The sequence below is a fragment of the Phaethon aethereus genome, assembly GCF_964289735.1.
Source record: "Phaethon aethereus genome assembly, chromosome: 1".
In the NCBI taxonomy this organism is placed as follows: Eukaryota; Metazoa; Chordata; class Aves; order Phaethontiformes; family Phaethontidae; genus Phaethon; species Phaethon aethereus.
This window is the reverse complement of record NC_138575.1, coordinates 153,823,024-153,849,721: the sequence shown is the minus strand read 5'-3', so window position 1 is coordinate 153,849,721 and position 26,698 is coordinate 153,823,024. Positions and strand designations below refer to the sequence as shown.

The following is a 26,698-nucleotide window of genomic DNA, read 5'->3' as shown; positions in this document are numbered from 1 at the left end:
TGGAGAGGAAATACTTTTACTTTAAAAAAATAAAAAGCAAACACGAAAAGTAAAAACCAAAATCATCCACATATATCTTCAGGACACTGAATACCTATGCTGTTCCAGACTTTCCTTTTAGCAGATTTCAGGTTGATGTATACTGTTCAGCCAGCTGCATGCACTGCTGTGGAAGAGAAGCAAAATGATATGTTGATTGATCATCCTTATGAAGACTCCTTACAAATCTTTCGCGTCATTTTTTTATTTCTTTTAGTTACTCTTTTGTTCTTTTGGGTTCTTCAAAATTTAGTTTTGCAGTTTTGTTTAACACTGTCATTGAAGTTGGATGGAAAGGTAAAACTACCTGTGTGAGAAATACTTCTGTGATAGACGCAAGCCTGGTTTCTTCATTTATGTGTTCCTAACTGCATCCATAAAGACCCTATATGCTGCATTCTTTAGCTACAGTGACAACTTGGGTAACTTTTTAAAAAACCTTAATTGCTGAACACTTACGTACAAGCAGTGTTGTTGAAATATGCTGAATTTTTGAAATTATGCACCATGAAAACCCTTGAACTTGTCTTCAGTTAATTTGCTTTCAAATGATTATAAACTTCAGTCTGGTTTGGATAAATCAGATTTTGAAGTGAGATCCTTGAAGTGCCAAGAGGACAACTGTGTTCATGTGTGTAGTGAGTTGCTGGATTACTTAGCTAGGATACGGATTATTATTTTATTATTACTTCTCCTGGCTTGGGTGGTAAATATTAGATCTGAGTCAAAGAGGCCCTACCTCATTTTAGGGCAACAGGTGTTTATCACTGTTTATGTAATTGCCGTAACATTTAGTTTTGCCTTGAAAATAACATACAGGGAGCCTACTGTACAGCGTGCACCACTTTAAAAAACAAAACATTTTTTTTTAAAAAGACTTCTGTGGTCTTGATATTGTGAAAGCATAGTTTTTTGTCTTGAAAGACTGAGGATTTTGTGAGTACTTTGTTACATATTGTATATATGTAAGTTGATTTGCATTAAAGAATGAAAGACACTGTAGATCTGTTCGATAATTGTAACTCTAAGGAAGACAACTTTTGTGGTAATACAAGACTTTGTTTATTTTTCCAGATTTGCATACTGGTGTGTTTCATTCTGAAAAAGAGCTACCAAAGGAGTTTTGATCATGGCATAAATCAGAATTTAACTGAGCAATATTTTCTTGAGAGATACCTTACTACATTTATGTAACACGGGGTTTGTGCATCAATTAAAAGGCCGCCACCCCTTCTTAAAGTAAACATTGCTAAGAGTTGACATCTCATGGATTTACATATTAAAGTCCTTATTCTGTCATGTGGTGTCATTAATTGTATTGCATTCTTCTGAATTATTTTTGTTCCCTTTGTGTTTAGTTTCTAAACATGTTTAGTTTATTGTATTTAAAACATATTTAATATTGTAATTTAATGTAGACTTATTTTAATATTTGAGTCTTCAGTTAATGCAAATAAAATCTTTGATGCATATTGAATATTAATTTTAGCCTTTGTGATAATGTGGCACTTCAGTTTATTTGTGCAGCTTATTCTTTAGTGTTAATTATACCAGTCACGTTGTAATTCATTTTCTGTGCATGTGGAAGCTGATCAGATCCATCTTGCCAGACTTTTAAAACAAAAAGGAGTATGTGCCTCACAGAAATGTAATGGGCAGAGGCTTTATCCACACAGAAGGTTGGCAGTAGTATGCAGTAACTGATACCAAGCAGTGAACGTGTACTGCCTTCCTCTTCTGAACCTCAGCTTCCTGGTTCAACGGTTTTAAACAATTGATGAAAAGCGGTGGTATCCTGAAGATGGCTGAAATGGTTCTGCCTTATGAAGCAATGTTAATTGATTAAAAGCGCCAAGATGTGCATTTTTTCTTAATTGCCATAGACTAGAAGTCTCTGGACAAATTGCTCTGGTATAGCAATTAAAAATGAGCTGTTCCGCAAGCCGTGGAAATAATGAAGCCTGTCTTTCTGTGATGTATGCCTTTGTCCCCTACTGTATCATCCCCCCCCAAATAACCTCAGGCAGCAGTACTGCAGAGGGTTTTTCTGCCCAATTCTGCCTTTCTGCTCACGGGAGCATTGGTTTTCTTCTCCTTTAGCTGCTGATCTCCACCCATCCCCTTACCCCCCAAACCTACAGAGAATGCCACGATCTCTGAAGATTTTTACTCTTCCAAATGGGTCTGAAAGTTGCTTCAGAGGACCAAAAACTAGGGGCAAGATGGACAGGCCAGGTGATAGTGAGTCATCTTTTTTTTCTGGGGTCCTCATTTTTAATTTGATTTCCTCAAATTTCTCTTCCTGTGATTTTATATGTGCTGAACCAAACAGGTAAGCAGTTAGTTTATTAATCAGCATGGCAATCACTTCTTCATAGCAAAATAGCTGCATTTGATTGCTTTTTGATAGCTGGTGATAGGATTTGGCTGAGCATCCAGTCTTGACCAGTTGTTGGTTTGATGTTGGCTATCTGGTTCACAAAACCCCCTGCGTGTATCTCTGCCCACAGGGCAGATGTTGCTTAGCGTTTCTTCCTGGACCATCACCCAGTGTGGAAGACATCGGGCTGTAGCAAAGTAACAGATTTCCTCTGTAGTGCATCTGTGTTCAGAAGCTGTCTGGAAAACCTGGATCTTGGCAATTCAGCATCCTCGGAACAAATCGTGTAACAGCTTCTATGGAATGACGAAAATACCAGCAGGAATCTGGGATATGGGTAGGGGCTCTCCAATCTTACCAGAACCTTTCAGTTCAACTCAGTTTAACTTAAACGTTCAGATATCTCATCTGCCATATGTTACATATATTTAAAAAGCAGCTTTCCTAAGTGTGACAACCTGTAATCTCATCAAACATTTTCTGAGGGAAAACAAGTGTGAGAATGCAGGATGATTGCTGACTTGCAGGTGCTTCCCAAGTCTGGCAATTACAGCTCTCCTTAACAGCCTCCTTCATGCCTGCTCCTTCTGTCCTGTTTTCTTAATTCTGTATTTTAGCTTCCCCTGTGCTCCTTTATCTGAACCTGGGTTTATCATTTAACTCTCTTGGTCTGCTGCAGTTTCTTTGTGCTATGCATCTTTGAAAAAAAAAAATTACATACCTTTCAGCCAACTTTAGTGCATCAATTTGTTATGCAGATAGGCCTATTTCTAAGTTTATGATCTTTGGCAGGTGTGTTAGGGAGAGTGGACTCTGTACTATAACCTTGGTTATCTCTTGCTAGCAAGTCTCTTCAGGAAAAAAAATAACCCAGTGAAGTCAGACAATATGCAGCAAAAGGAAAAATGGAGTCATGCTTCATGTAAAGTCTTTCCCAGTAAAAATTCCCAGCCTGTACTCTGTCTTCCATGCTAGTACTCTGCCTTGACTTTGCAGAACAGTTTTTATTGTAGTAACAGCTTTTAGATCTTGTGGACATTTCCCATGTTCTTCCCCATAAGCAGCCATTCTGCACCCATGGCTCTTCAGGGCTAGAAGGCGTACCACGGTTAACCTGGAACTGTGTGCAGCTTGGTTGGACAGCAGTTCTGTCAAACAAAATGCCCAGGGGCTGGGTGTGGACCACAGTTCCCTCGATGTCAGCACTGGCTATGCATCAGCTTTTACAGAAGCTGTAACTTTATGTCTTACCCTGCTATCATGTTTGATTTATGTTGGCCAACAAGTTATTGAGCAGTGAGGCTGATGGCCAACATAGTTGTTTAAGACTTGCTTCATTAGGACAACAGGCTAACAAACATACTGGTAATATCTACTGTCAATGATATGGAAATTGGGTTTTTTTGCAGCCTCTACACCACTATGAAAGGCATAATAAGCTAATGATCCACAGCATGTAAGATCAACATCATTCTCTGCTGACAGCCTTAGGTTCACTTACCAATTTCTTGCCACAATATTGTTGTTTGATGCAATTTATATATTGATATTAATTGGTAGTAATCCAAGCATTTATCATTTTTCAATTCTAGACACCTACCAATTTTCCAGTAGAGGGGCAGACTACTGCACAGCAAGTTTAAACCTTATGTTGGGCCTCCCTCTCTACTTTGTTTTCTGGCAGACTTTGGTATTCCATAGATCTTCCTCCACTCCCAGTGCAGGTTGCAAAAACAGTGATCAAAAAATGCGAGCAGCCGATGTCCCACCTCTGTTAACCTCAACTCCTCTGCAGATGACTCATTCAAACGCTTGACCAGAGCTGTGCCTCACATCCTTTTTCAAGCTAACTTCTGCTTTTGACAATACATGGCAAGAATAAAGATAGCTAGACATGCTGCAGGGAAAAGCAAACAAACTAAAACGTTTGTCTCTAAAAATATACAGATAAATATGCATCATTAAGAAAGAAATGTCTGTTTATAGCAATAGCATTGAAAAAGAAAGGCAGATCCCCAAGCCACTCTGAAGAGCAAATAAACTTCTTTAGGATGTTTTGGGGGAATAGGAAGTGTAAGTGAACTGAGACAAACATCAGGGAAAGGTCATCAAGTTTAGAGTAGCTGGACTTGACTTTAGCAGCTGGCAGTAGCTAAATTGCTTTTCAAATTGATTCTAAGTAAAAATGTATGAAGGCAGCTTGGGAGCATAAATGGTTCCATCTCAGAGCTGATTAATCTGGAGTACACTGTGATGAGAAGAAGGATGATGTGGCAGTCATTTTGACAAAGCAGAAGCACCTCACTATTGGCACACTTTACAATAGTACTATAAATAGGATTTCAGTAGCAAAATAAGTATTTCTGAGGTTTCAAATGAAGAAAGTATATCCTTAACAGCTTAGGTAAGAGCATTGAATTACAAAGCGATCACATGGCCTGGGCTCTATATCTCTGTTACTAGGCTGACATCAGAGAATGTCAACAGATGAACTTCACCTCTTTTTTTTTTGAGAAAACTAGAAAAAAAAGCAATTTCTTAAAACTTTTGTTTATAAGAACATTAGAAACTATGTGAAAGTGCAATTAATTTTACCCATGCAACCACAAGTCATTAGCAGTCCCTGTTTTCCCTTAAAACAGGTATGTGGATTATATATATCCACACGTATACATACACCCATCACTTCAGAGATAATAGAAGCATACTGGAAGTTAATGATCTACAGCTGGGACTGGATTAATTTTAGGCAAGATGGCTGCACTCACCTTAGCCTGCCTTTAAACTCAGTGGCAAGAAACATATCCTGGAGGCAAAACAGAACATCGGTAGGTTAATTGCTCACTGAAGCCTTTTCTCTCCCTCCTATCACCTCCCCTTTAACACAGGGGTGCCCGTGCCCTGTTCCCCACTGGGAACCACCGTTAAACGCCTAGAGCTGGTCAGGCTGACCTGAGCCCCGATGTTCCCCACAGCTCTCATCTGACTCAAGTTACAGAGGTGAGACGCACGGCAGCTCGCAGAAAGACCCCAAACCCCCGAATGCCCATTGCCAAACACCCCCACCGCAGATGAGAACTGGGCAGGTAGCCCACTCGGGGCCACAGCGCTCAAGGCCAGACCATGGAAGTCTTCAGCCCATGGCGGGCTCTGGGCTCTTGGAACGGGGCCCTGAAAAGCCCTGGGCCCACGGGTTAGGGCCGGCACTGAGCGGGATCCGAGCTGTGGCTGAACCGCAGCAACTTGTGACGACGGTGCATCCCATCACACGCCGTAAGCGTGTACGCATCCGGCGACCCACAGCTGTGCACGTGCCGGGGACACAAGGCACGACCCAGGCCCACTGCCCGCGTTCCTGCACGCGTGAAAAGCACCCACTCATGCTCCCCCGGGTGCACTTGCACGCAGGCCGCCAGACTCCCCCCCGGGCACGCCCACTTCAGGGGCGGCCGTTGGAGCGCGAGGGAGCTCCACCCCACCCCCTGCTCTCGCGAGATCCCTCCCACCTCCCTCGCCGGGGCGCCGGCTGCGCTTCAGCGCGGCGGTCACGTGACGGCGCCCGGGCGGGCCCGGGTGACGTCAGAGGCCATATGACGGGCCGGGGCCGTCGCCAGTCTCCCGAGCGCGGTGCGCCGCCGCCCCCCGCCGCCGTCGCCCCCTCTCCGCGCTCTCGTCGCTGCCGCCTTGCCCCCTCTCCTGCCCCTGCCATGGCTCGGGCCCCAGGCGCGCGGGGGCTGCTCGCGGCGGCCGCCCTGCTCGGTAAGCGGGGGGAGAGGTGTGGGGCGGCCGCGGCCTGTGGCGCCCGGCGGGGGAGCGGAGTGGGGGGGGGTCGCCGCGGCCGGGGCGGCTCTGGGGCTGGCGGCGCTGGACGCGGCACCTGCGCGGCTGCTGTGACCGGAAACCCGCCCGAGGGCTGACACCTGCTGTTGCTGTTCCGGGGCGGTAGTTCTGACGCGGGGGGTCCCGGGCCTCCTGGCGGCAGCGGCACCCAGCTGGGTCTGGCGCGGGGGGTGCAGCTCCGCTAGCGGGGGTCCCCGGCCGCAGCGTCCGGCTGCTGGGAGGCGGCCCTTTGGGCGGGAGGTCATCCCTCTCCCTCCCTGCAGCGGGCCCCTGCGGCGCCCGGGGACCTCTGACAGCTGCGGGAGGTACGGGGGGAAGGACGGAGCGCAGGCGGCGGCGGCCGCACTTGGCAGCGGGACCGTGTAGCGCCCGGGAACGCTCGTCTGAGCACCTGCGCTGACTCTAGGGACGGCGCTCCGGGAGGAACCTGAAAATACGCCTTACCTCTCACGAGGCATGGGAAGGCAGGATCTACTGATGTCACGGCTAGGAAGTAGCTCTTTTTCTATAGGGCCTGTAATGCTCCCTTCATCCTGCCGTATCTGGAGTGAAATCTAAAATGTCGCAAGAGTAGAGAGATTTTAGTGGCTTGATGAGAAGGTTTGTTAGATGAGAAGTGCAGCAAGACTGTTTTACGAGGAAGTGTGTCTTGCTTGTTTACTGATAACTACCTTGCTTTAGGTTTCTTGAAAGCCACATTAGGCGACACTATCAAGTTTCTGAAATGTGGCTTTGGCAGCAAAGGAAAATTCTTCAGCAACTAGCAAAAATATTTCCTGAACGAAGCAGCAGTTGAGAATGTTTATCTGCTGTCATTTTGGAGACTATGGCAGCCTTTGAAACTTCTAGCATTCTTTTAGTAGTAAATATCTTTATCATTGTTGACAGTACTTCAGTTTCTCTTAACACTGAGCCCGAAAGGTGTCACTCACAAGGGGCACAGTGCAGTTCAAATATCCAGCTGTTTGTGAGCCAGTCTGCTGAGCGCAGTGACTTACGGTGCAATCAGACTTGATTTTTAGGATTGGCATCCACAACTTAAGTGGTGTTGAACTGATCTTATAGTGGAAATCCTTTGTATAACTTGTTTAATATAGTTATGGCTTAAATGAAGAATTCTTTTTCTTTGCCTTCTAATCAGCCTGCATAGTTTTTAAGTGGTATCAGAGACAATATTTTCTGGGACTGTAGTAGTGTTCCCCTGCGTAATTGGCAGTTACAAACATAATTCAGTGCATTTAGTTTTGTCACTTTCTGGCATGTAAAATGTGTTAGGTTGCTGCAGCTGAGGCAACAGACTAGTTTATTTTACTACAGAGTAACTATTTACTGACAAACAGGCCTTTGTACCAGTGTCTAGTAGCTGGGCATTTCTACATTACTTTATCCTACAGTCTCGGGGTAAAACTTTGTGGTGCAAAGAGACCCCTCCTTGGAGTAGAGGTAGCCTCCACCATTTTCTGCCAGTATGTGGAGCTTGGGTGGTAGTGAGGGGAGAAGAATATGAGATAATGAGAAGATACAAGCTGAATTCTTTAGACGTTTGCAGCCTTTTAATCATCCAAGTGATGAGGATAAGGTAAGGATCACAGGAGGAGGAAGGATTAGCATGGGTGGGTCAGATGTGAAAGCTTGTTTGGCAATTCCTTGACTTTGGGACAATAGAAATTTTTTTCCCTCCAGAATACCTCACCACACCTCACTTAGTGTTTCAGTTTTCCATTCACATTGGGCAGCAAGCACTAAGCTGAATATTTTCTATGTCAGCATTAAATATTTTGTGATTAATTTCCTCACGAATATAAAATGTGCGTATGGATTTAAAAAAAATTTAGGTAATACAGTGATAAATACGGGGAAAGGGGCTACGGGAAATGAAGTACCTCACCTTAAACTTAACTGCTGCTTTTTGAAGTCTGGAGAAAAGTGGTGCTTGTCTGCTGTTAAGCACGATGGGTCAGCTGGGTTGTGTGCCAAGCCCAACAGAGCTGCTTGTGCTCTTTGAGTCCTAGAGCACCTGTAGTTTTCTTCCTTACAGAAACACAAGCACATCTGAGAAGATATTTCTGAAAATCTAAGTTCAGACTCAGACATGGATTCAGTATCAGTGAGTAAATAATGAAGCATCTGAGTTTTGGGGAAGTAAAAATTAGTTTGAAAAGGTAGCGTGATGCCATTTCAGGGTTATTGACACATAATCCACGTGTTTCTATTGCACAATTCTAGTCCGAAGGGGAATTTCAAACTTTTTACCAATGTAGGGGTAGTTGAGAGAAACTTGGATAATAAATTCCAGCCAGCGCATGTTTGGTGGTGTGTTTTTTCCTCACTTTTGGCATTGCTACCTGTGTGGAACTGAGACCAGGTATAAAGTAGTTTTCACAAAATGGAATGGCTTTTACTATGTGTGACTTTCAAAACATTGTTTTACTAAATGCTGCCCTTAACATAGTTCTTGCTTGATAGCTTCTTTGTGTTGACACAGTCTCTATGGATCTGAATTTGTGTGCTAGTCCCAAGCCTGTCGTGATGTGATATGTTACCCAGTTTTGACTCCGGCAGCTTTTCTGACTTGTAACTTTTTCCTTGCCAAGCAAGAACTCTGCAGGCTCCCTGACATTCCACTCTTGAGATACGCTCCCTAGGTTCCTGCTCAGGCTGACAGAGAAGTTTCATTTTTGGTGTAACCTGCTTCTAGATTGTTTTGTAGTGAATAGAATGTTTTCCAGTCAGTAGCAGATGATAAACTGGAGAATTGCCTCTAGGTACAGAAGAACCATACTCAAAGAAAGGATGGATATTTTATTGAGAAGTTAACTACTGTTACCTCTGTTAAGCCTTTCTGTGTCTTAAAGATAAGTTATTTCTAGCACTAAGAAGGCATGCCTTGCATTTGCTTGTTGCAGCTGAACTGCAACAGTTTTGTCTTTTCTCTTGTCAGACATGATTATTTGGAAAGTCTTTGGGAAAGTTTGGTGCCTTAATGGATTTCTTGGTATTTATTCTCATAAGCTTCACAGGAGACCCTTTTGGGTATGTGTGTGGCAGTATTTGCAACAGCTATTTGAATACTTCATTGCATTATCTTAAAAGAGTAGGCCTATAATTTAGAATTAAAATGTACTTTATGTTTTAGTAAATCAGGCTTCTGACTTCAAGACGGTATCCTGTTCAATCTAAGGGTAACAGTTTCTTAACCTTCTCTGTCAATTGACAGCACCACTGGCTGTCAGTACTATGCTTTCTACTGTAATTCAAAGTGTGAGAATGTTAGCAGTGCCCTGGCAGTGGAGTACAGAATTCCAAATGTGGTTCAGCTCTGTGCAGTGGGCGCTTGCCTAGCTGTTCCCTCTTCAACGTTCAGGCTTGACCACAGTAGTCCATGCTTAATACATGTAGTTTTCTTGTATTAAACTTTGGTGGCTTTTGTTTCTTAATAAGGCAGAATTCAGTCTGTGTAGTATGGGAACACCAATATGTCTTTACTTTCTTTGACAGGGGTGAGATCTACTCTCGATAGGACTAGGAGAGTTGTTTACTTAAGGCATTTGGTTTACTATCTTTTTTCCAATATCCTCTCCTCAGGGGAGGCTTTCTCTTTAAATTGTCAACACGATGTTCCTTCCTCCAAAACATCATTTGGGGCTGCCAGCTACCTTGAAGGATGCGTGTTAGTTGTATGTTGTGATACAGCAGCATTAACCAGAGCAAGTGCAAAATGAACCTCTGTGACTGCTGAAAAGAGTCTAGCCATGGGAGTTCAGACCTCCCTGTGGACTCATGTAATCGGCTGCTGTAGAGCTATCCCAGGACTTCCTTCCTCTCGATAGGAAACCATAAAGAAGCTTCATGTGACTAAACTTGATGCAGTTGTGCAATTCTCTGGCCAAATGGCAAGTGTACAGCTGCTAAATAGCCTTTCCTTTATAATGCTTTTGTACTTTTATAAATTGTTTATAAAGACAGGGGTTGTTCAGATGCAAACTTGAATTGAGAAACGAAATGTTTACTGCCTTAACGGAAATCAATGATATCAAAAACATAATATGAGATGGCATTAATTTGCCCCTGTTAGTTGGCAAGGATGTGTCTTCTAGGGTTGGATCAGGAACTTGATATAATCAGGTGCTGCACCTGCACAAGTGCAGCTGCTTATCTTCTCCCTTAAAGTACTCTCATTCCTCCTTGAAGTTCTGTTCCACCTTTCTGCCACTCTGTGTGTTCAGGTGTGTCCAACAGCAGTTGAAGTGGATCCAGCCTTGTCTTGTACTGCTGTGCTTTCCAGATAGCTAGTGTTTAGTCTTCTGAATCCATTGGTGACAGGTAAGTATAACTCATAATTTTATGGAGATCATCTTGTCCCACACAAAGTGGTTCATACACAAAGTCTGTCAAGGGATTTTCCTGCTCTCAAATGTTGCTCAGAAATGTTAGGATTAGTAAATAGTGTGATCTTTCAAAAAAATACATCATGTTTTATGTTCTTGTTCTTTCTGTACTATCCCAAGGTAGTATAGATTCTGGACCTGAAGAAAGTTATCTTGACTCAGTCTTCTGAGGAAGGACTTTTGTACCAGGTGTCCTTCTGGGAGTGGTGCTGACATTAGAAGACAAGCTATTAGAGGAGAGCATAATGCCTCAGGGATTTTTCCATTCTCTCCTCTGTCATAGACTTAGGAGTCTAAAGTGGTGACTAAGGTCACCACTTTGTTCACAAAATGGCACTGAGATGACGGGATCCTTCCAAACGGTCAGAGTGAGTAAATTACTGGGCAATTCTGTTCACATATACAAGATAAAATAAATCTTCTTTAGGCAAGAACCAGCATTTCTTATCTCCTTGGATTAATGCCCCATGGATAGCAGTGTTCACTGTGTATACCCTACGAACCCAAGGAACATCTGGGCAAAGGTGCAGGGCAACAGAGCAACGCTGTAGCTTAGGTACAGAATGATTGTGTCATGCCAGCATTGGTCAGCAAACATCCCTTACCTTCTGAGTACTGCTGTGTGGTAATTACAGGGTCAGCTGTAGCTGAGGAGAGTCTTTGACGTGTATGACCAGGCTGTGGGTGTGATACTCTGAACCACTGTTGCAGCGCTTGCGGGGAGCAGTTAGCTGGGCTATGCTGCAACCCTGGTTTTCCTCCCTAATGCCATAGTCACTTGCAGGAACTGGAAACAATGCCCATCCACTAGGTATCTCTATTGCTTAAACTACTGAGGATGTGGAATATGTGCCCAGGTGGGTTTGGGTGGCTCTGCTGTCCTTTCTTCCCAGAGGGAGGCAGAAGAATGCTAAAAAGGCTTTTACTTATGCAGGAAACATGAATATAACAGCAAAACCTAAATTATATAAAAGTAGCTTTTGTGTTTGAGATCCTTGTTGTCAGTGTTCCATGTGTCTAATAAAAATTGGAGACAAAGTAAATGATTAACTATGGTAACTAAAGTCCTCTTTCCAAGCAGGCGGTGTAAACAATTGCCATTAATAAATGCTTGCTTTTTTTAGAGCACAATAACCATTCCTTTTTCTCCCTCAGTAGGTTTCCATTATATGGGAGAGTAACGCAAGGGTAGCTGTGCTTGGCTAACAGGGTTTTAATTATGAAAAGATTGAAACCTGAAAGCATCTTTATGTGGTCAAGAGATGGGGAATCCTGTCAGTCTAAAAGCCATATTCAAAAGGGCTCTGATTTAGGTTGTTCAGATGTGGTAGATTGTCTTGTTGGCTTTGTAGTTTTCAGTTTAAAACAAACTTAACTTTTTGAGGTAGATTTCTTTAAGACAAATTGCTATATAACCAAGAATGTCTTAGTTTTGTTTGACTTATTTATTGTATCTCAGAGTGTTAATACACTCTGCTTGGTTTTTTATGTAGGTATGTTAGATAAGAAAGGATGCTAGATTTAATTCAAGTAACATATCTAGCTTTGCTTCAACAGTTTTTCCTTCAATCTTCTCTTGCATGAGACTATAATTTCAGAAATGAGGTATAAAGGGAGAGATTATCTTATGATTTTCAATTGAAAATATGCAGCTAGAATACATATGTAAACAGCCCTTTTCTGGAACCTATTGGAATACAAAGGAAGCATCTGAACTAAGTGAAATTTATTTGATGCTAGTAAATTTTTGATGATTCCTCTACTAGATATCCATAGCATAGTATTTCCAGCCAAATGAATAATGAACTTCACAAAACTTACTTTTTGCTATTGGAAAGTGTAGGAGTTGTTCAGCTGTGTAAGTCTGAAGTACTGCACTTGCTCTGCCACAGGTAGTTGTCAAATAGGGTGCTGTAGTTTATTAAGAAGAGCATTTAAAGTCTGAAGTTAAGAGACTTGAGGTTGTATCACTTTTTTTGTTTAAATAGCAAAGAACGATATTGTTAGGAGATGTACAATATTCCCAACTTGTAGATATGCCATGATAAAATTGAGCAATACTTTATGTAACTTAATTAGAAATATTCCCAGGACAGATTGATTCAACATCAGTTTGCTTTTCTGTATTCTTGACATTTTGACTGTAAGCTCTTACTATTTGTGAGCTGGTGATGATTCATACATTAATCACTAGTCGACACTGAAACTGCCTTCACAAACTCAACAGCTGCTTTCCTGCCAAACACAGTGAGCTGTTCCCCTGACTTAAACTGGTTGGAGTGAAGAATAGGCAGGACCTTCTTTCCGTCAGTGTCTTGATTTATTCTTCAAGTATTTTTTTGCTAATTTTTCTTTGCCTCTATTCCTTATGTTTTGCTCTGTTTCATCTGCATTCCTCCAAGACCATGGGAGCAGATGACGCTGCAGCACAGTCCTCTGATCATCCGTCCTTGTGCATGTCGGCTTACTCGCAGTGAAGCACCCCTCTTGCCACTTCATCGAGGACAGCTCAGTGTCTCGTGCTTGATGTGTCTGTCTTACCGCTGGCGCTGCAAATCCAGCAGCTGCTGAACATTTCTTAAGGAATGGGGTTTTATAGTATTTGTTCTGCACTAAGAAACAGGATTCATATCATAGTGTGAACTTACCCTTGCGAAAATCTAGTAGCTATGCAGGTGATATTTTTCACTTTGTTCACATCCGTTATATTCTGTTAACTTAAACTTGCCAAGGATGATTTGTCATTTCTTTATTCCCAGAATTTGTCTTCCATTTGGTGCTTTCTGGTACCTCCATGTTGTCTTTTGTTGTCTGAATGATCTGTAGTGGGTAGATCTATCACATTTTCCTTTAGGTCAGCAACATTTTTCTTAATTGTTTTTCAGTCTTTTCTTTCCCCTGCATTTCTTTTTGAAGCTGATTTTTTTTTTTTCTTCTTTCATTCTTTTACTGCCTATTGTTTATTTTTAGCTCTAAAGTTGCCAAGATTTCTAATAGCTATCAAACCAGGGAGTCAGCATGCACACTGAAGATTTTCATTCTAGCACATTTGCTATTGGTAGTGTTCGTTCAAGTAGCCGTGGACTTTTATTCCCTGCCTTTATGCTGTTTTCAATGCTGTGCTAGTAATCTTCAAGAAAGTGTAAGCAGCTCTGCTCTTCAGAAGACAACTGCTTGGGTAAAATATAAACAAGTTCAAGATGTAAATTCAAACTGAAGGAAACTTTACAAATTGAAACTTCCATGCGGAGGAACATCGACTGTTTGTAGTACTGCTCTGAACTGCAATAAATAACATTTTCTTTGTGAATGTATGTTCCTTAATGAACATTGAGCTGGACATAAAGTCAAAGGTAGGACAATTTTGCTCTGAGGTGTCTGTTTTCTATGTGATCCATTCTTAAGCAATTTCTGTCTATTTGTGGTTTCAAGTCTGGACTCTTTAAACAACTGGGTAAAGTGTGTGAATTCCAGCTTAAGTTTTGCTCTCCTTTGGTGCTGGGGGAGGATATATTGTTGCTAAGAGGAAGGCAACAAAGGAAAATGCTTGCTGAGTGCCAGAGAAATTGTTTCCAATGTGTTCCTACAACTGAAGGACCTTCTACCAAAGTCCAGCTGACGCAAGTTACATTTTTCCTAATAATTGTCTTAAATGAATTGTATACACCATAGTTTTGTAGCAAAAAAAAAAAGGCAAAAAGTTTTAAAATTGGGATTTGCATTTTAAAACTACTTTGGGAGGGACAAACTAGCTAATGGATAATCCCTCATCCGGATCTTTCTGCTCTATTGGCAGTTGAATGGATTAGCATGTTTGACTCTTTAAAGACTATTTGCTTGAGATAAATGGAGTGGTTTATGTCTTGCTGCTTTTTTTTTCATGTTTTCTGCAAGACTGAAGTTGTTGCAAATGCAAGCTGATAAAGGGCTAGCATGAAAGCGCTGCAGGCTTTTTGCAGCGAGGTTTGCTTTGGAGTGGGTGTGTGGTGACAAAATGAGAATCAGAAAAATAAAATGTGCTGCAGTGAAGAACTTGGAGCACCTTGGTATGGTTTCAGATACAGGAGCACTGCCCAGTTAGCCCTTACCACAAATGAAATACGAGGTAACCAGCTTTCTGGATGTATCCAACCTGACGCAACACATCCCCTAGGTGAAGCGTCATTGTTAGCGGACGCTGGCCTAAGTCCATGCTGCTGTTGGAAGGGACGATCCCGTGCTCCTCTCGCCGCATGTTCTTACCCTGTTAAGTCAGTACTAGTCTGGTCAGTCGTACTAGTGCTCTGAGCGCTGGGGCTGGAGAGGAGCGAATGGGGGAAAAACTGTGCTTTTGTCAGCAGCTCAATCTGAGGTTAGCTTAAACTACTCGGGAAAACATAACCTCAGTCTCTGCCAAGGTCTTGGCCCCCATCCTCCTTTCAAGTGCAGAGCACGTGGTGACGGTAAAGAGAAGTTCTCCTGGCAAGGGTGGCACGCTCTATCACGCTATTTTTGGCAGTGTCTCTAAAACATCTGCAGTCAATCCAAGCTTTCTAAATGCTGCATTCAGTGCATGTACAGCTGAGTGTCCTGGTACAGTGGGAATGAAGGCTGCGTGGTGTGCTGCGGGGGGAAAGCTGAGCACTATAGGCATGCAGGATCAAATATGCTAAGTCAATTCTGGCTGATGCTTGCAAAATAGTTGCTGTGTAGAGTGAACACTGAGTTGCTGCCTTGAACAGTATGACTGGTGTTTGTTCCAAGTTTTTCTTACCCTCTGAGGACCCAGCATGACAACGGTTTTGATTTGGGTGGCTTTGTCTTTTTTTAAATGGGGTGTTAAATTTGCCCTCTTTGTGTTAGTGATGTTGAAGCTAGTATAGAGACCGTTAATGCCCCAGTTTCCAAACTCAACTGCTGTTCAGGATGTACTCCTAAAAGGTGCACTTGTATGTATTTGTCTCTTTGGGATCAAAAATAAAAACTTACATGACATCAAGTTAACCACTTGTCACTCTTAACAGGCTTTTTACAGGCTTCCTCTTCATTTGAGGTGAAAGATTCAAGTGGCAAAGTCTGCATAATCGCTGATATGACAGTAGCCTTCTCAGTGGAATACAAGAGCAATGGGCAAAAAGAGGTAAGGGGGTATATCACTGCTTGGCTCTAACTTTTGTTTATAAAATCTGTGGTGTTTCTGCACATGTGCAGTATTTAAACTTTGAAGGAATATTTAAGCATGAAAAACTGCTTCAGCAAAGATTTCTCCCCTCCCAGTCATGTTGCATCAACTTTTCTTTATTACTGATGCTTCATCTAATTAAACAGGGTTAAGGCTGCCTGAAACCACCACAAACAATACATGTGTGGGATTACTTTTGTGACTGAAATTCCACAGCAGTCCTACTGGTAGCTAAAATGGCTTGCACTGGAACTGTAAAGGCAAAAATGCTACCAGTTGTCTTTTGGTGAACTTGGTCATACTTAAAACATGGACAAAATCTGAAGTGGCCCTTGGAACATAGCTTTTAAACTTGCCTGGAATCTCTGATCTCACTGATCAAATCTCTAGCTTTCAGAGTATCTACAATCTAGTGCAGTGCATATGTGTTGTTCCATATTAACAGCAAAAGCCTGTTAATGGAAACTTAAGAGTTCTTATTTACAAACACTCTGCTTTTCGGTTTACTTTTTTGTTATCTTTACTACTGAACAGGAATAGTGGATTATTTATAATCTCGTTGCAGTTTGCGTGTTTTGAGGCACTCTTGCTGAAGTTGATTTTTTTCCTAGCCATCAGTGTAATATGAAATTAAAAAAATCTTACTACTTTGCCAGTGGTGCACTTGCTATATGGGATTTGAGCTGAGAGTTAGGTTGCACAGTCCACTTTTTCGGTGGTGCTGATGGTCTGAAATCCTGCTGATATTGGTATGCAAGTTTGCATGCAGAGGTGACTGCTTTTGTAACATGCTTTTGGCTGATTCTTCTTGTAAGCAGTAAGCTCAAAACTTTCCAGTAAACATTGTATTGGTCTTCAGGTACCAAGTTACTTCTCAATATGTAATAAACTCGGAGTATTATAGCCAAACTAAGTAGGCTGTACCATTTGGTTTTGTTCTTTACTCAGTTGTATTACAAGAAACAAAGCTTAAATTCTCCCATCTTTCACATGTCCAGAGTTTGCCAGATTTGCTTGGCGTAGTACAGAAGTATCTGCACATTCGTAGTGCTAGTTGGGGGCGGGGGCAGTCGAAGAGGTGCTGTGAGTATGTACTGTTTTTTCCTCAAATTTCAGAGCAATAGTCTTAGAAATCCGAGTGCCAGTAACATGTCTACTTGCATATCTGTATATAGCAAGTAGCATCTTATAGCATATATGAACTGTATCTTTTAAATATCCTATAAAACTGTTATAAAAAGCGGTAAGGAAAAACTGTTACAATATCACATTTATGTGTTTTTTCTACTCCACAGTTTGCACACTTTTTTCTTCCACAAAATGCTACAGTAGAGCCACAGAGCTCATGTGGTAAAGGTAACACATCTCATCCAGTTCTGGTATTGGGTTTTGGAGCAGGACATTCATTAAGCCTGAATTTCTCAGAATATGCAGACAAGTACCAAGTCGAAGAGCTAGTTTTCCACTACAATCTGTCAGATGCAACTTTATTCCATAATTCAACTGCAGGTAAAATGAAAACTTCCTGTTCTTATTGTGTAACACTTCCAGATGTAATGCCAATTTGTTTCTGTAAATAATGTTACATACTAATGCAATGTAATCTTTTTACAGGAGAAGTGAAGAGAGTATCACATAAAACTATTATTCAGGCATATATGGGCACAAAATACAGATGCATCAACTCCAAGCACGTCAATATGAAGAATGTGAACATTACTTTTAGCAATGTTACTTTGGAAGCCTATCTCACAAATGGCACTTTCAGTATGAACAGTAGGTATCTTGTAGCTGAAAATGTACTTGGTGAACTAATATTTCCAATAATAGATTAGAAGACAAACTGCTTCATGGTGGGTTCATGTCCTTTGCTTTTGTGGCAACACTCTTCAGTTTACATGGCTCTTGATCTTTGATCACCTGTGGTATCTTAAAGTGATGAATCTCTGCCTTTTGGGGCAAGTAAGAAGCCGGATCTTCTCTGGGAAATGTAGAACTTTTCTTTCTTATGCTGTTAATGCCATTTATGCACCCATTGAAATGAGTCTTAAAAAATAGGGTAGTCTGTGCTGGCATGTGATGGATACCTTGAAGAAATGCCTTCTACAGGTGTATCTGTACCTTGTCCCATGTCTCTGAAAAATACCTTGCCTGATGCATGATAATACCGGACTTGATTTCTTTTTATGGTGGCCTCACATGACTGGCTTGGATTTCAGTCTGTGTCATTCTCTTGATCAGTCTTTTCCATTCAGTGAGCTAGTTTGCAGCAAAGATGTGGACCTACATTTGTAATTTTAAAGAATAACCTGATTTCTATTACTCCAGTCTTCAGAACTATCTGATTTTGTAAATATGATATCATGATCCAATTATTATCCTGGATAAGTATGATAAGTGATCAGTTACTAGCAGGCTTGAATGTAAGCTAAACCACGACACCATGATATTGGGAAAAGCTGGTTTTTAACTTCTGTACAACTTCAATAAATTCTCCCTACCGTGTAATAATTTTCCTTTTAACACCATCTGTTATCTGTTCTTACATAGGTCTTTGGTTAGGAAAAAAAAAATCAATATTGCATTATTTTGAGGGGTGTTCCTTATGTGACACAAGTTTATCAGCATTTGTTTTCTTTTCTATTCCTTATTACTTCTTTTTTTTTTTTTAGATTAATATTAAACACTTTAATTTGCCAGCTTCACTTCCCCAGAGTTGCTTTTCTCCATTCTGTGGTATCACTGTCTTGCTGAAACTATTGATCCTCAGAAAAAACATGGAATTTCCTATGATCCAGGGGTAGGCACTGGTCTGAGTTCAAGCTTTTTGTGTTTGTTTGTTTCCACATTCCTGTTACCCATACTGCCATGCTCAGTTTTTTCTTTAAATTATCATCATCCCTAAGTTTCTATTACTGTCTTGGGACTGCACCCAGATTTTTTTTTTATTCCTACTGTACAATGAGCTCTCTCTCTTTCTTGTTTTTTGTTTTTGTGGGGTTGTTTTTTTATTCAGATGGTTAAAGAATTCTCACTTTATCCTTTTTTTAATATTGACCCTGAAAAATCACCTTGTTCTTTCCAGATCAGTTCCTTCTTTCCACTCTTGTGGGCTTGAGACTTCCCCTGTCCTTCTGGCAACTAGTTATTGATAAACTTTAGACCTCAAATTCTCCCTTAATCATTTTTCCCTGCAACTCCTTCATCAGTGGGTATTTCTGCTGTGATCTGGGCAAGACTTACTGAAGGGAAGAAGAGTCAGTATTCAGTGTATCTGAATAGTAATTTTTGTCAGTGTAGCTAGGTGCTAGTGACTGAGGTTATGGTAGTGATTATCTGTATCTTTGAAGAAAAGGCGGCTTTCATTTTATCTGTTGGTAGTTTTGTCAGCTGCTTTCCTATAACTGTCAGAAAAAGACATGAGAATTTCTAATCTTCAAATCTGTCTTGAAGAGTTATTAGGAGCTATGCTGTAAATCAGTTCAGTAAAAATCAAGACTCCACCTAGGACAAACTTCCACTTGAAGTGATTTGGTTGTTTCCATCTCTGCTAACTTGAATAAGAGGCTGTATCTGTTGGGGTCTTGCAGATGGAGGGAAATTCTCCATTGAAGTACCAAGTAAAAATACTGTTTGGTTCATTTGTTAGGAAATTAACACACTTTGGGACCTGACTAGTATCTATTAAGCCTACAAAAGGTAGGGTCACTCCGCCATTCATCCACCTTCCCTCTTTTCTTTGACTTTCCAGAAATGGAGTAGAAATAGGAAAGTGTGCTATGTTGGAGCCTGAGTTTAGAAGGTGTGATTAGAGTTCCTCTTCCTGAGCCATAATCGAAAGTTAAGTTGCTGTTTAAGTTCAGAGGCTATTTATTAGATATCTAGTATCTGCAAGATATGTATGGATTAATTTTTAGAAGTAGACCCTTCAAGTCAGAATTGACCGCTACAGTTGCTGTCATCCTTATAAAGTTGCAAGCTGTTATCCCTGACATGTGGCGATAATCTTGGCTTGGAACATGGAAGACTTTACTACAGTAATGTCTTTGCTGTGACCTTTGGTTTTGGCTGAGATGTTCAATGCAGGAGCCTTCTTGGCTCTCAGATCAAGTTAAGATCTTGCTGCCAGGTGTTTCTGGGTACTTTGGAAATAAATCAGAGTGACTGTTCTTTCTTTCTCCTTTTGCCTTGGAAGTTGCTGCTGCACCAGATGAAAAGAGAAGGCAGCCTTGTACCTCCGCTGGTGGGTGGCTACTAATGCAGGTCTAAAGGGAAGGATGGATGTGAGAGCCAAAGGGAGAGGATATAAAAAAACATTTGCTGTCAGAAGCAGTGTCTTAGAATCCCTTTAAGGGCAGAAGAGCCACAGCGCTGCTATGAGGACTTGAGAAGGTCCAGTAGTACTTCAATGTTACTGTGGATATTGCCAAAATAATGACATATGGTCCTCACAATCTGGTAGTGTAACTGAGGGAGGGCGGGGAAGGAGAACAACACATCTCCTGGGAGGCCACTTTTAACAGAGGGTGGAATGGTTCCTCTGCTTCTAGCACACGAGTGCCCGGTGTGTCTGAGGGGCAGTCATCTCAGCCTTGCTGTGAACGTACAGCAGGAATGCTGGCTCTGTCAACATAGCAGTATCTTATTTATCCTGACTTGATGGTGAAGTGAAATGACAGACATGAATAAAAGCAGGTGGGGTCACCATGAACTTCAGTAAATAACAGCAGGGGTGTCATTTTCACATGCCAGGCTTTAAATGCATCTCCAACTTTGCAACAAGAGTTTAGGTAATGCTTTACCATTGTGTTTCGTAGCTTTTATTATCTTCAATTAGGAAAAGCGACTTGAAATTGTGTCCTCTTTTTCTTTTGAGGATTGAAAAGGTAGAGCATCCCACAGCTTTGTTTTGTTTGGTAATGGCTGTTTTCCTTTCTCTCCAGAGACAGAATGTGCTGAAGATATGGTCTCTACTACTGCGGTAGTGCCTACAACTCCTAAACAGACTACTAGCCTGGCTCCAACAACTAGCCTGGCTCCAACAACTAGCCCGGCTCCAACAACTAGCCCAGCACCAACTGCATCACCCCCAAATCCTGCAGTTGGTAAATACAATGTGACTGGTCCAAATGGAACCTGTGTACTTGCCTACATGGGGTTACAGCTTAATATCACCTATCTAAAAAAAGATGAAAAGGTACACTTTTCTCTTTCTTCAAAGCCATCAAATTCCTTCTTTGGGGAGAACTTGGTAAATTATTATAGGCTAACCTTTTTCTTCAAAAATCAGTGTTCTTTGTAGTGTTCATTCATGATTGTCCTCTATTTGAATTGCTTAACTTGGACCAAACAAGTGATGATTCAAACAGTTTTCTTGTGCTGAAAGTGGTAATTAAAGATTTTTCCATTAAGTAGGAGTACTAAACTTGTCTGTCAAATCCAGGAAGTATATACAGCCATTCCACAACAGTAAAAATTATCAAGATATGAGTAGGGGGAATCCTGTTGTCAAAGATGACATGGAAACAAGATTGTTAAAATGTTAAATAAAATACAGGAATTTGGCCTGAGGCACCTGAATGAAAACAGTGAATGACTATTAGAAGGGAAAATTATTGCTACTGTAAAATTGGACAGGCTTGCAACTTAGTTAACTTCCAGCCAGCACCGAAGAGGCTTGGGTTTGACTGCAATGCTTAAAAGCTACTTAATGGCTGATTTTAACAGAAAAAAATGCTACGTGGTTTATGTGAGATCCAGCCCCGGCACAGGTGCTTTCCCTCTGTTGTTGATGCAAAGCCCAGCTTGCCAGTCCCATGGACAAACCCATTACCTGGGAACCAGTAAGGCAAAGCTCTGAGCGTAATCCCAATGGGACTGCTGAAGGCCCTCAACAGGAAACAATGGCTGTGGGTCAGCAAACCTTTATGTTAAGTAAAGCTTTGTTATAAGGACCTTTGATCGCAAGCTGCTTTTTCCTATCCTGTGGCTTAATCTGAGGTAACAAGGACAAGTGCAGGCAAACAAATTATGGCAGCTTTTGTGTAGTTTAAGTTGGATCTCAGTGATAAAGGACCTGGTGTGCAGAGGGTGGTATCTGTATAGGATTTAGCTGCTTAATGCTCTGTGTGGTGGTGCAAAAGAATCTATTGCATTTATTTATGATGATGATGACTGAGGTAAAATCATGAGCACTTATAGCTGGTGTGTGGCTGTACAGTAGCTGGTTATGATGGACTGTGTTTTAGCCACCTTAATTGTGTGGAATTCCCTAAGCTGTGTCCTGTAGCGTGGCATTCTAGCTCTGCTGGAACAGCTGATTGATTTCTAGTGTAATGACTAGTGAGGAGGTGACAAATAGGTTTTCCAAAGTCACATGAGGTTCAACTAAGCGCTACTGAAGATTTCTACTAAATTGTTCAAGTGCATTTAACCCACAGCCCTCCGCAGATACAGGACGGTATAAACCACGGGCAGAGCAAAAGCATTTTGAACCAATGTGATGTACGAGATGATCATGCTTACAGGCAGCTCCCGTGATTATGTCAAAGCAGTATTTTATAGCTTGTTGCCCCCTGTGTAATGGTGATTACTAATGTTTTTCCTTATGTTGCTAGGACTAAAGGAGTTTAGTGTGGAAAAGCAGCAGGTTATTGGCTGCAGCCAGTCAGGGCTGCAGAAAGTTTCGTTAGGCATGCAAAGATGCCCTTTGTTCTGTGTACCAGCCTGGTAACGCAGGTGGAGCTTACACCAGCCCATAACTAGCACGTGTATCTGTCCAGTTGTCTGTAAAATGTGTGGGCAAGCACAGCATTGTATGCATGTGAATACAAGCAAGACAGATATTGACTGAACATATGGTGATGTATTAGTCTCTTCAAATGTCATAACTGATCCTCTTCTCTCATAGATGGGATTGGATTTGCTGAATTTCATACCACATAATACAACTTCTTCTGGGACATGTGACAATATGTCTGCCTTCTTGAATCTGACTTTTGAGAAAACAAGGGTTATCTTCCGCTTTGCATTGGTAAGAATCTCCACAACAGAGCATGTAGGGTCTGCAGGACTAGGGGAAAAACTAATTGGGGCAGGTGCAACAGAAAAAAGGTGCAACTACAGGAAGAGGAGTAATTCCTTTGTTTTTAATACTAGGATTTAGAGGCTTTAATACTTGGTAACTGTTGTGAGGAAAGAATATGTGTACGTATATACGCATATGTATAGACAGACTTTTTTTTTAATGGGAATTTCTTTTATATATTGCCTACCCTGAAAAGCTTCTTGCCCAAACTAGGAACAGTTCTGCTCTAGAAGAGGAATAGCCTGTGACAAATGGGCATCTCATCTGATCATACAAGTCTGGAACTTGTTAGAACAGAACTTGTTAATTTTCTGTGTACAGCCCGAGCCACGTGTGCTTGTCTTACGGACTGCTGTGATGGCTGGAAATCCTGTTTCCCACAGCCCTGCCCCAGTGCTATACTAGAGCTGTGTACCCTTGAGGACTGAATCCACTGTGCTTGTCAGCTTCATGCTGCTTTTAATACTCATGTGATTAATCAAATGCGGTCACCTAGACCTGTGGCTATTAAACGACTCCCCACATCTCTCTGGGGTACTGAGCTGCTTTAAAGCTGTATCTGTAGCACAGGTGAGATCATTGTACGAGCCTGGTTAAGGCATGGCTGGGACTCTAGTGTGGAGGTCAAGTCAGCAGTCTGAGGGGAGACAGTCCCCCTTTCTTTGCCTCCCTTCCCTTCCCCAGAGTAATTTTACCTAAGGTGCCTTCTGTAACTTTTCTCTCAAAGCGTGACTAAGCTTTTCCTTTGGATACTAATCCCAATTGTGGACTGTCCTTTGAAAACTTTCTTCAAAATGTATGCAGAATTGAACCGGAATGTTAACAGCTTATGTTGTACATCATTAGCTTAAGCAACAACTACTAGTTTGGTTTTGTGTGTTTTGTTTTGGTTTTGTGTTTTTTTAAAGAATGCAAGTACTGAAAAATTCTTCCTGCAAGGTGTGAATGTAAGCACGACTCTGCCTTCTGAAGCAAAAGGTAGGAACTCTTAAGAAGTCTACTTTCAGTGACTACTACTATAAATATTAAGGGTTGCCTGGGTTAAATAACGTGTTAGAAATGTTGGGGATGAATGCATTCAATTTAAGCTCTATGAGCTTACAGCTCCTGCTCTTCAGAATTCTGTAATCAGACTTTCTCTTACACAGTTCCAAAGTTTGAAGCATCGAACAACAGCATGAGTGAGCTGAGAGCTACAGTAGGGAACTCCTACAAGTGCAGCGCAGAGGAGAATCTCCAGGTCACGGACAAAGCTCTTGTCAACGTATTTAATGTTCAGATCCAGGTTTTCAAGATTGATGGAGACAAATTTGGGGCAGGTAAGAGGCTTACATTTGGCAGGGGGGAGAACCTAAGATTTGTGAAGTGCACTTTAATACAAACATATAATATTCTGTAGTCAAATGTCAGCTTGTGGGTGCCATGCTTAGTCTCTGCATGTCCTATTACAGATGATGTGGGAGCTAGTGCGACAAGTATGTAAAAAGCTTTGAAATACGTAGGACTTGTTCCTCGTGGTCCAGAGAAGAGTTAAGGGAGAGTGTTTAACTTCCCCTCCAAACTGTGTGCAGACAGTTGTATGAAAGGAGCAAAGTTCTGTCAAATTACTGACTCTTTTAGTTAATGCTGTCCTCTGTGACTGTGGTTATAGCAAAATGGCTAGGGGAGGAGTTGCATGGATATATTTATGATGGCTAAGTTTGTGCATAACAGTAACAGCTCTTGAGAAGGAAACTATTATTATAAATCTCCATATTGTGCATGCAACTACTACTAGAAAGATTTCACCCTGCATTATCACAGTTAGTGGACTTGGCTCCCTTTTGATCAGTGGCACAAGCTAAGCCAGAAGTTAACCTGAGCCAGTTTTATCTGTGTGCTGAGTAGAAGCTTGAGTTCTGGACATAGGCACTACTGCACCAACAGATGGCTAACGTGGGCCTTTTTCTCTCTCTCTCTCTTCAGTGGAAGAATGTCAACTGGATGAAAACAACATGCTGATCCCTATAATAGTTGGTGCAGCCCTTGCTGGTCTTGTTCTAATTGTCTTGATTGCTTACTTGATTGGCAGAAAGAGGAGCCATGCTGGATATCAAACAATTTAATGACTTGCACTAAAACCCAGTGTAGATGAAAAGCAATTGCAAGAAGCTGGGAAAAAAACAACCCCACACATTTCCCCTGAGCTAAGATTGATATTGTAAGGGAACACCTTTTCTTGCAAATTGCTTGTTCTTAAAGTCTGCTTTATTAAATGTGAAATCATCTTGCAGCATTTAACTATGCACAAAAATAACTTCTGAAAATTCTGGTGTTTAATTTTGCTAACTAGTTTAAATATTTACCCACTTAGAAACAAGCTAAAAGTTTTTAAGGGTGCTTTCTTGGAATTGGCCTAAGGTCATGTCAGCTAAAGATTCCAGAGAGGGCTGTTGCTAATTCACACTGACTCAATTTCAGAACTCGTAACAAAGGGAAAAGGTTCATTCTTCATACTGCTGCCATCCAGTGGTGATGTTAATTATACTGATGATGCATTTAAAGGAATTTAGTAACAACTGACAAAACTGAAACATAAAATCTAAACTCCACCTTGTCTTTTAGGTGTGTATTTTTTACTAAGCTTTAAACTCGATGCCTGGCATATGCAGGGTGTGAACAAGGCAATACTCAAACCTTACAGGAACTCTTTATGATTGGACAACTCCCCTGTTTGATATATTTTTTGATGCTCTGCCAGCTTGTTAGGAGCTGGTACTTTTTTAAAATGAGTGTTATTTTTATTTACCTTTTTTTGTAAAGTGATTTCAGTCTCTTCTGTTGGAAGGTCCAGAGAGATCCTGTTACTGCACATGTGTACAATATAGATCTCAATCTGCTGATTCTCTTGCTTTAAACTTGGCTGGGGGGTTGTACACTTTAAGGATCAGTTCTTATGTATGCATTGCCTGTAACAATGCTAATAAAGACACTTTTTTTTCTGTATAGCTTAGTGTCGTTGATCACTTAAAAATGTTTGACCATTTGGTAAGTGCTAAAGTCTTGGTTCAGCTCTACTTGGGAAGCTCTAAACAATCCTTGGAGTTACATTAAACAACTGTTTAAGATTTCCACACCACCACCACCCCCCCCCGCCCCCCGTGGCACAAAGGTGAGGCTTAGCTATGTATGTGTCTTCAGAATAGTCCCTTGTTTTGGACTTTGTGTTTGGAAACAGGTAAAGCTTCTGCCTATCAGTAACCTGAGATCTGGGGAAGTTAACTCTTCCATGAAATTGCTGCTTGCTGAGAAATGTCAGTATATTGGTCTACCCTGCTAAGCATTGCTTTCTGAACGTGCTGTGAAGATAGTCTGTATAAGGACTGTGTAAATGACATTTTTTTAGGTTTTATTTTGAAGTTGGATTCTTACCACAGTGTAGGAAACACATCTGCTGAGATCTCTGTGTGTTGTCACGTGCTTGGAAAAGAACCTTTGCGTTTGAAGCTTCCCTGATTCCCTTCTGCAGTAGTGTTTTGGTGTCAACAGTATGAGCGACATGGGGCAGAACTAAGAAACACTGAAGCATCGCACAGAACACTGTTCTTCTGCCAGGGAGAACTGAACACAGGGCAGTAAGGCCCATCTGCCCTGCTACCTTGAAGGTACCTGGAAAACTATGGATTTTGCCAGAGGTGAATAAACTAGTATTTCCTAATACCTGCTGATGTACTAGAAGTATGGTACTGCTAATGCCTTACAATACAACCTTGCCGTCTGGTACCATAAAGGATGGGATAGCTTGGAATCGTACTGTTGAGTAG

General features: G+C 41.5%; 1 protein-coding gene across 1 annotated transcript; it reads left to right on the top strand.

Annotated features, from left to right (window-relative positions):
* Window positions 1-6,126: 6,126 nt before the first annotated feature.
* LAMP1 (lysosomal associated membrane protein 1) lies at window positions 6,127-25,000 on the top strand (the record flags this gene model as incomplete). The annotated part of the gene is made up of 9 exons (XM_082000134.1): window positions 6,127-6,178; window positions 15,651-15,766; window positions 17,104-17,317; window positions 17,426-17,584; window positions 20,752-21,005; window positions 22,719-22,841; window positions 23,804-23,873; window positions 24,044-24,214; window positions 24,861-25,000. The coding sequence occupies 9 exons, from the start codon at window positions 6,127-6,129 to the stop codon at window positions 24,998-25,000; spliced, it is 1,299 nt and encodes a 432-aa protein (XP_081856260.1).
* Between the last annotated feature and the right edge of the window lie 1,698 nt (window positions 25,001-26,698).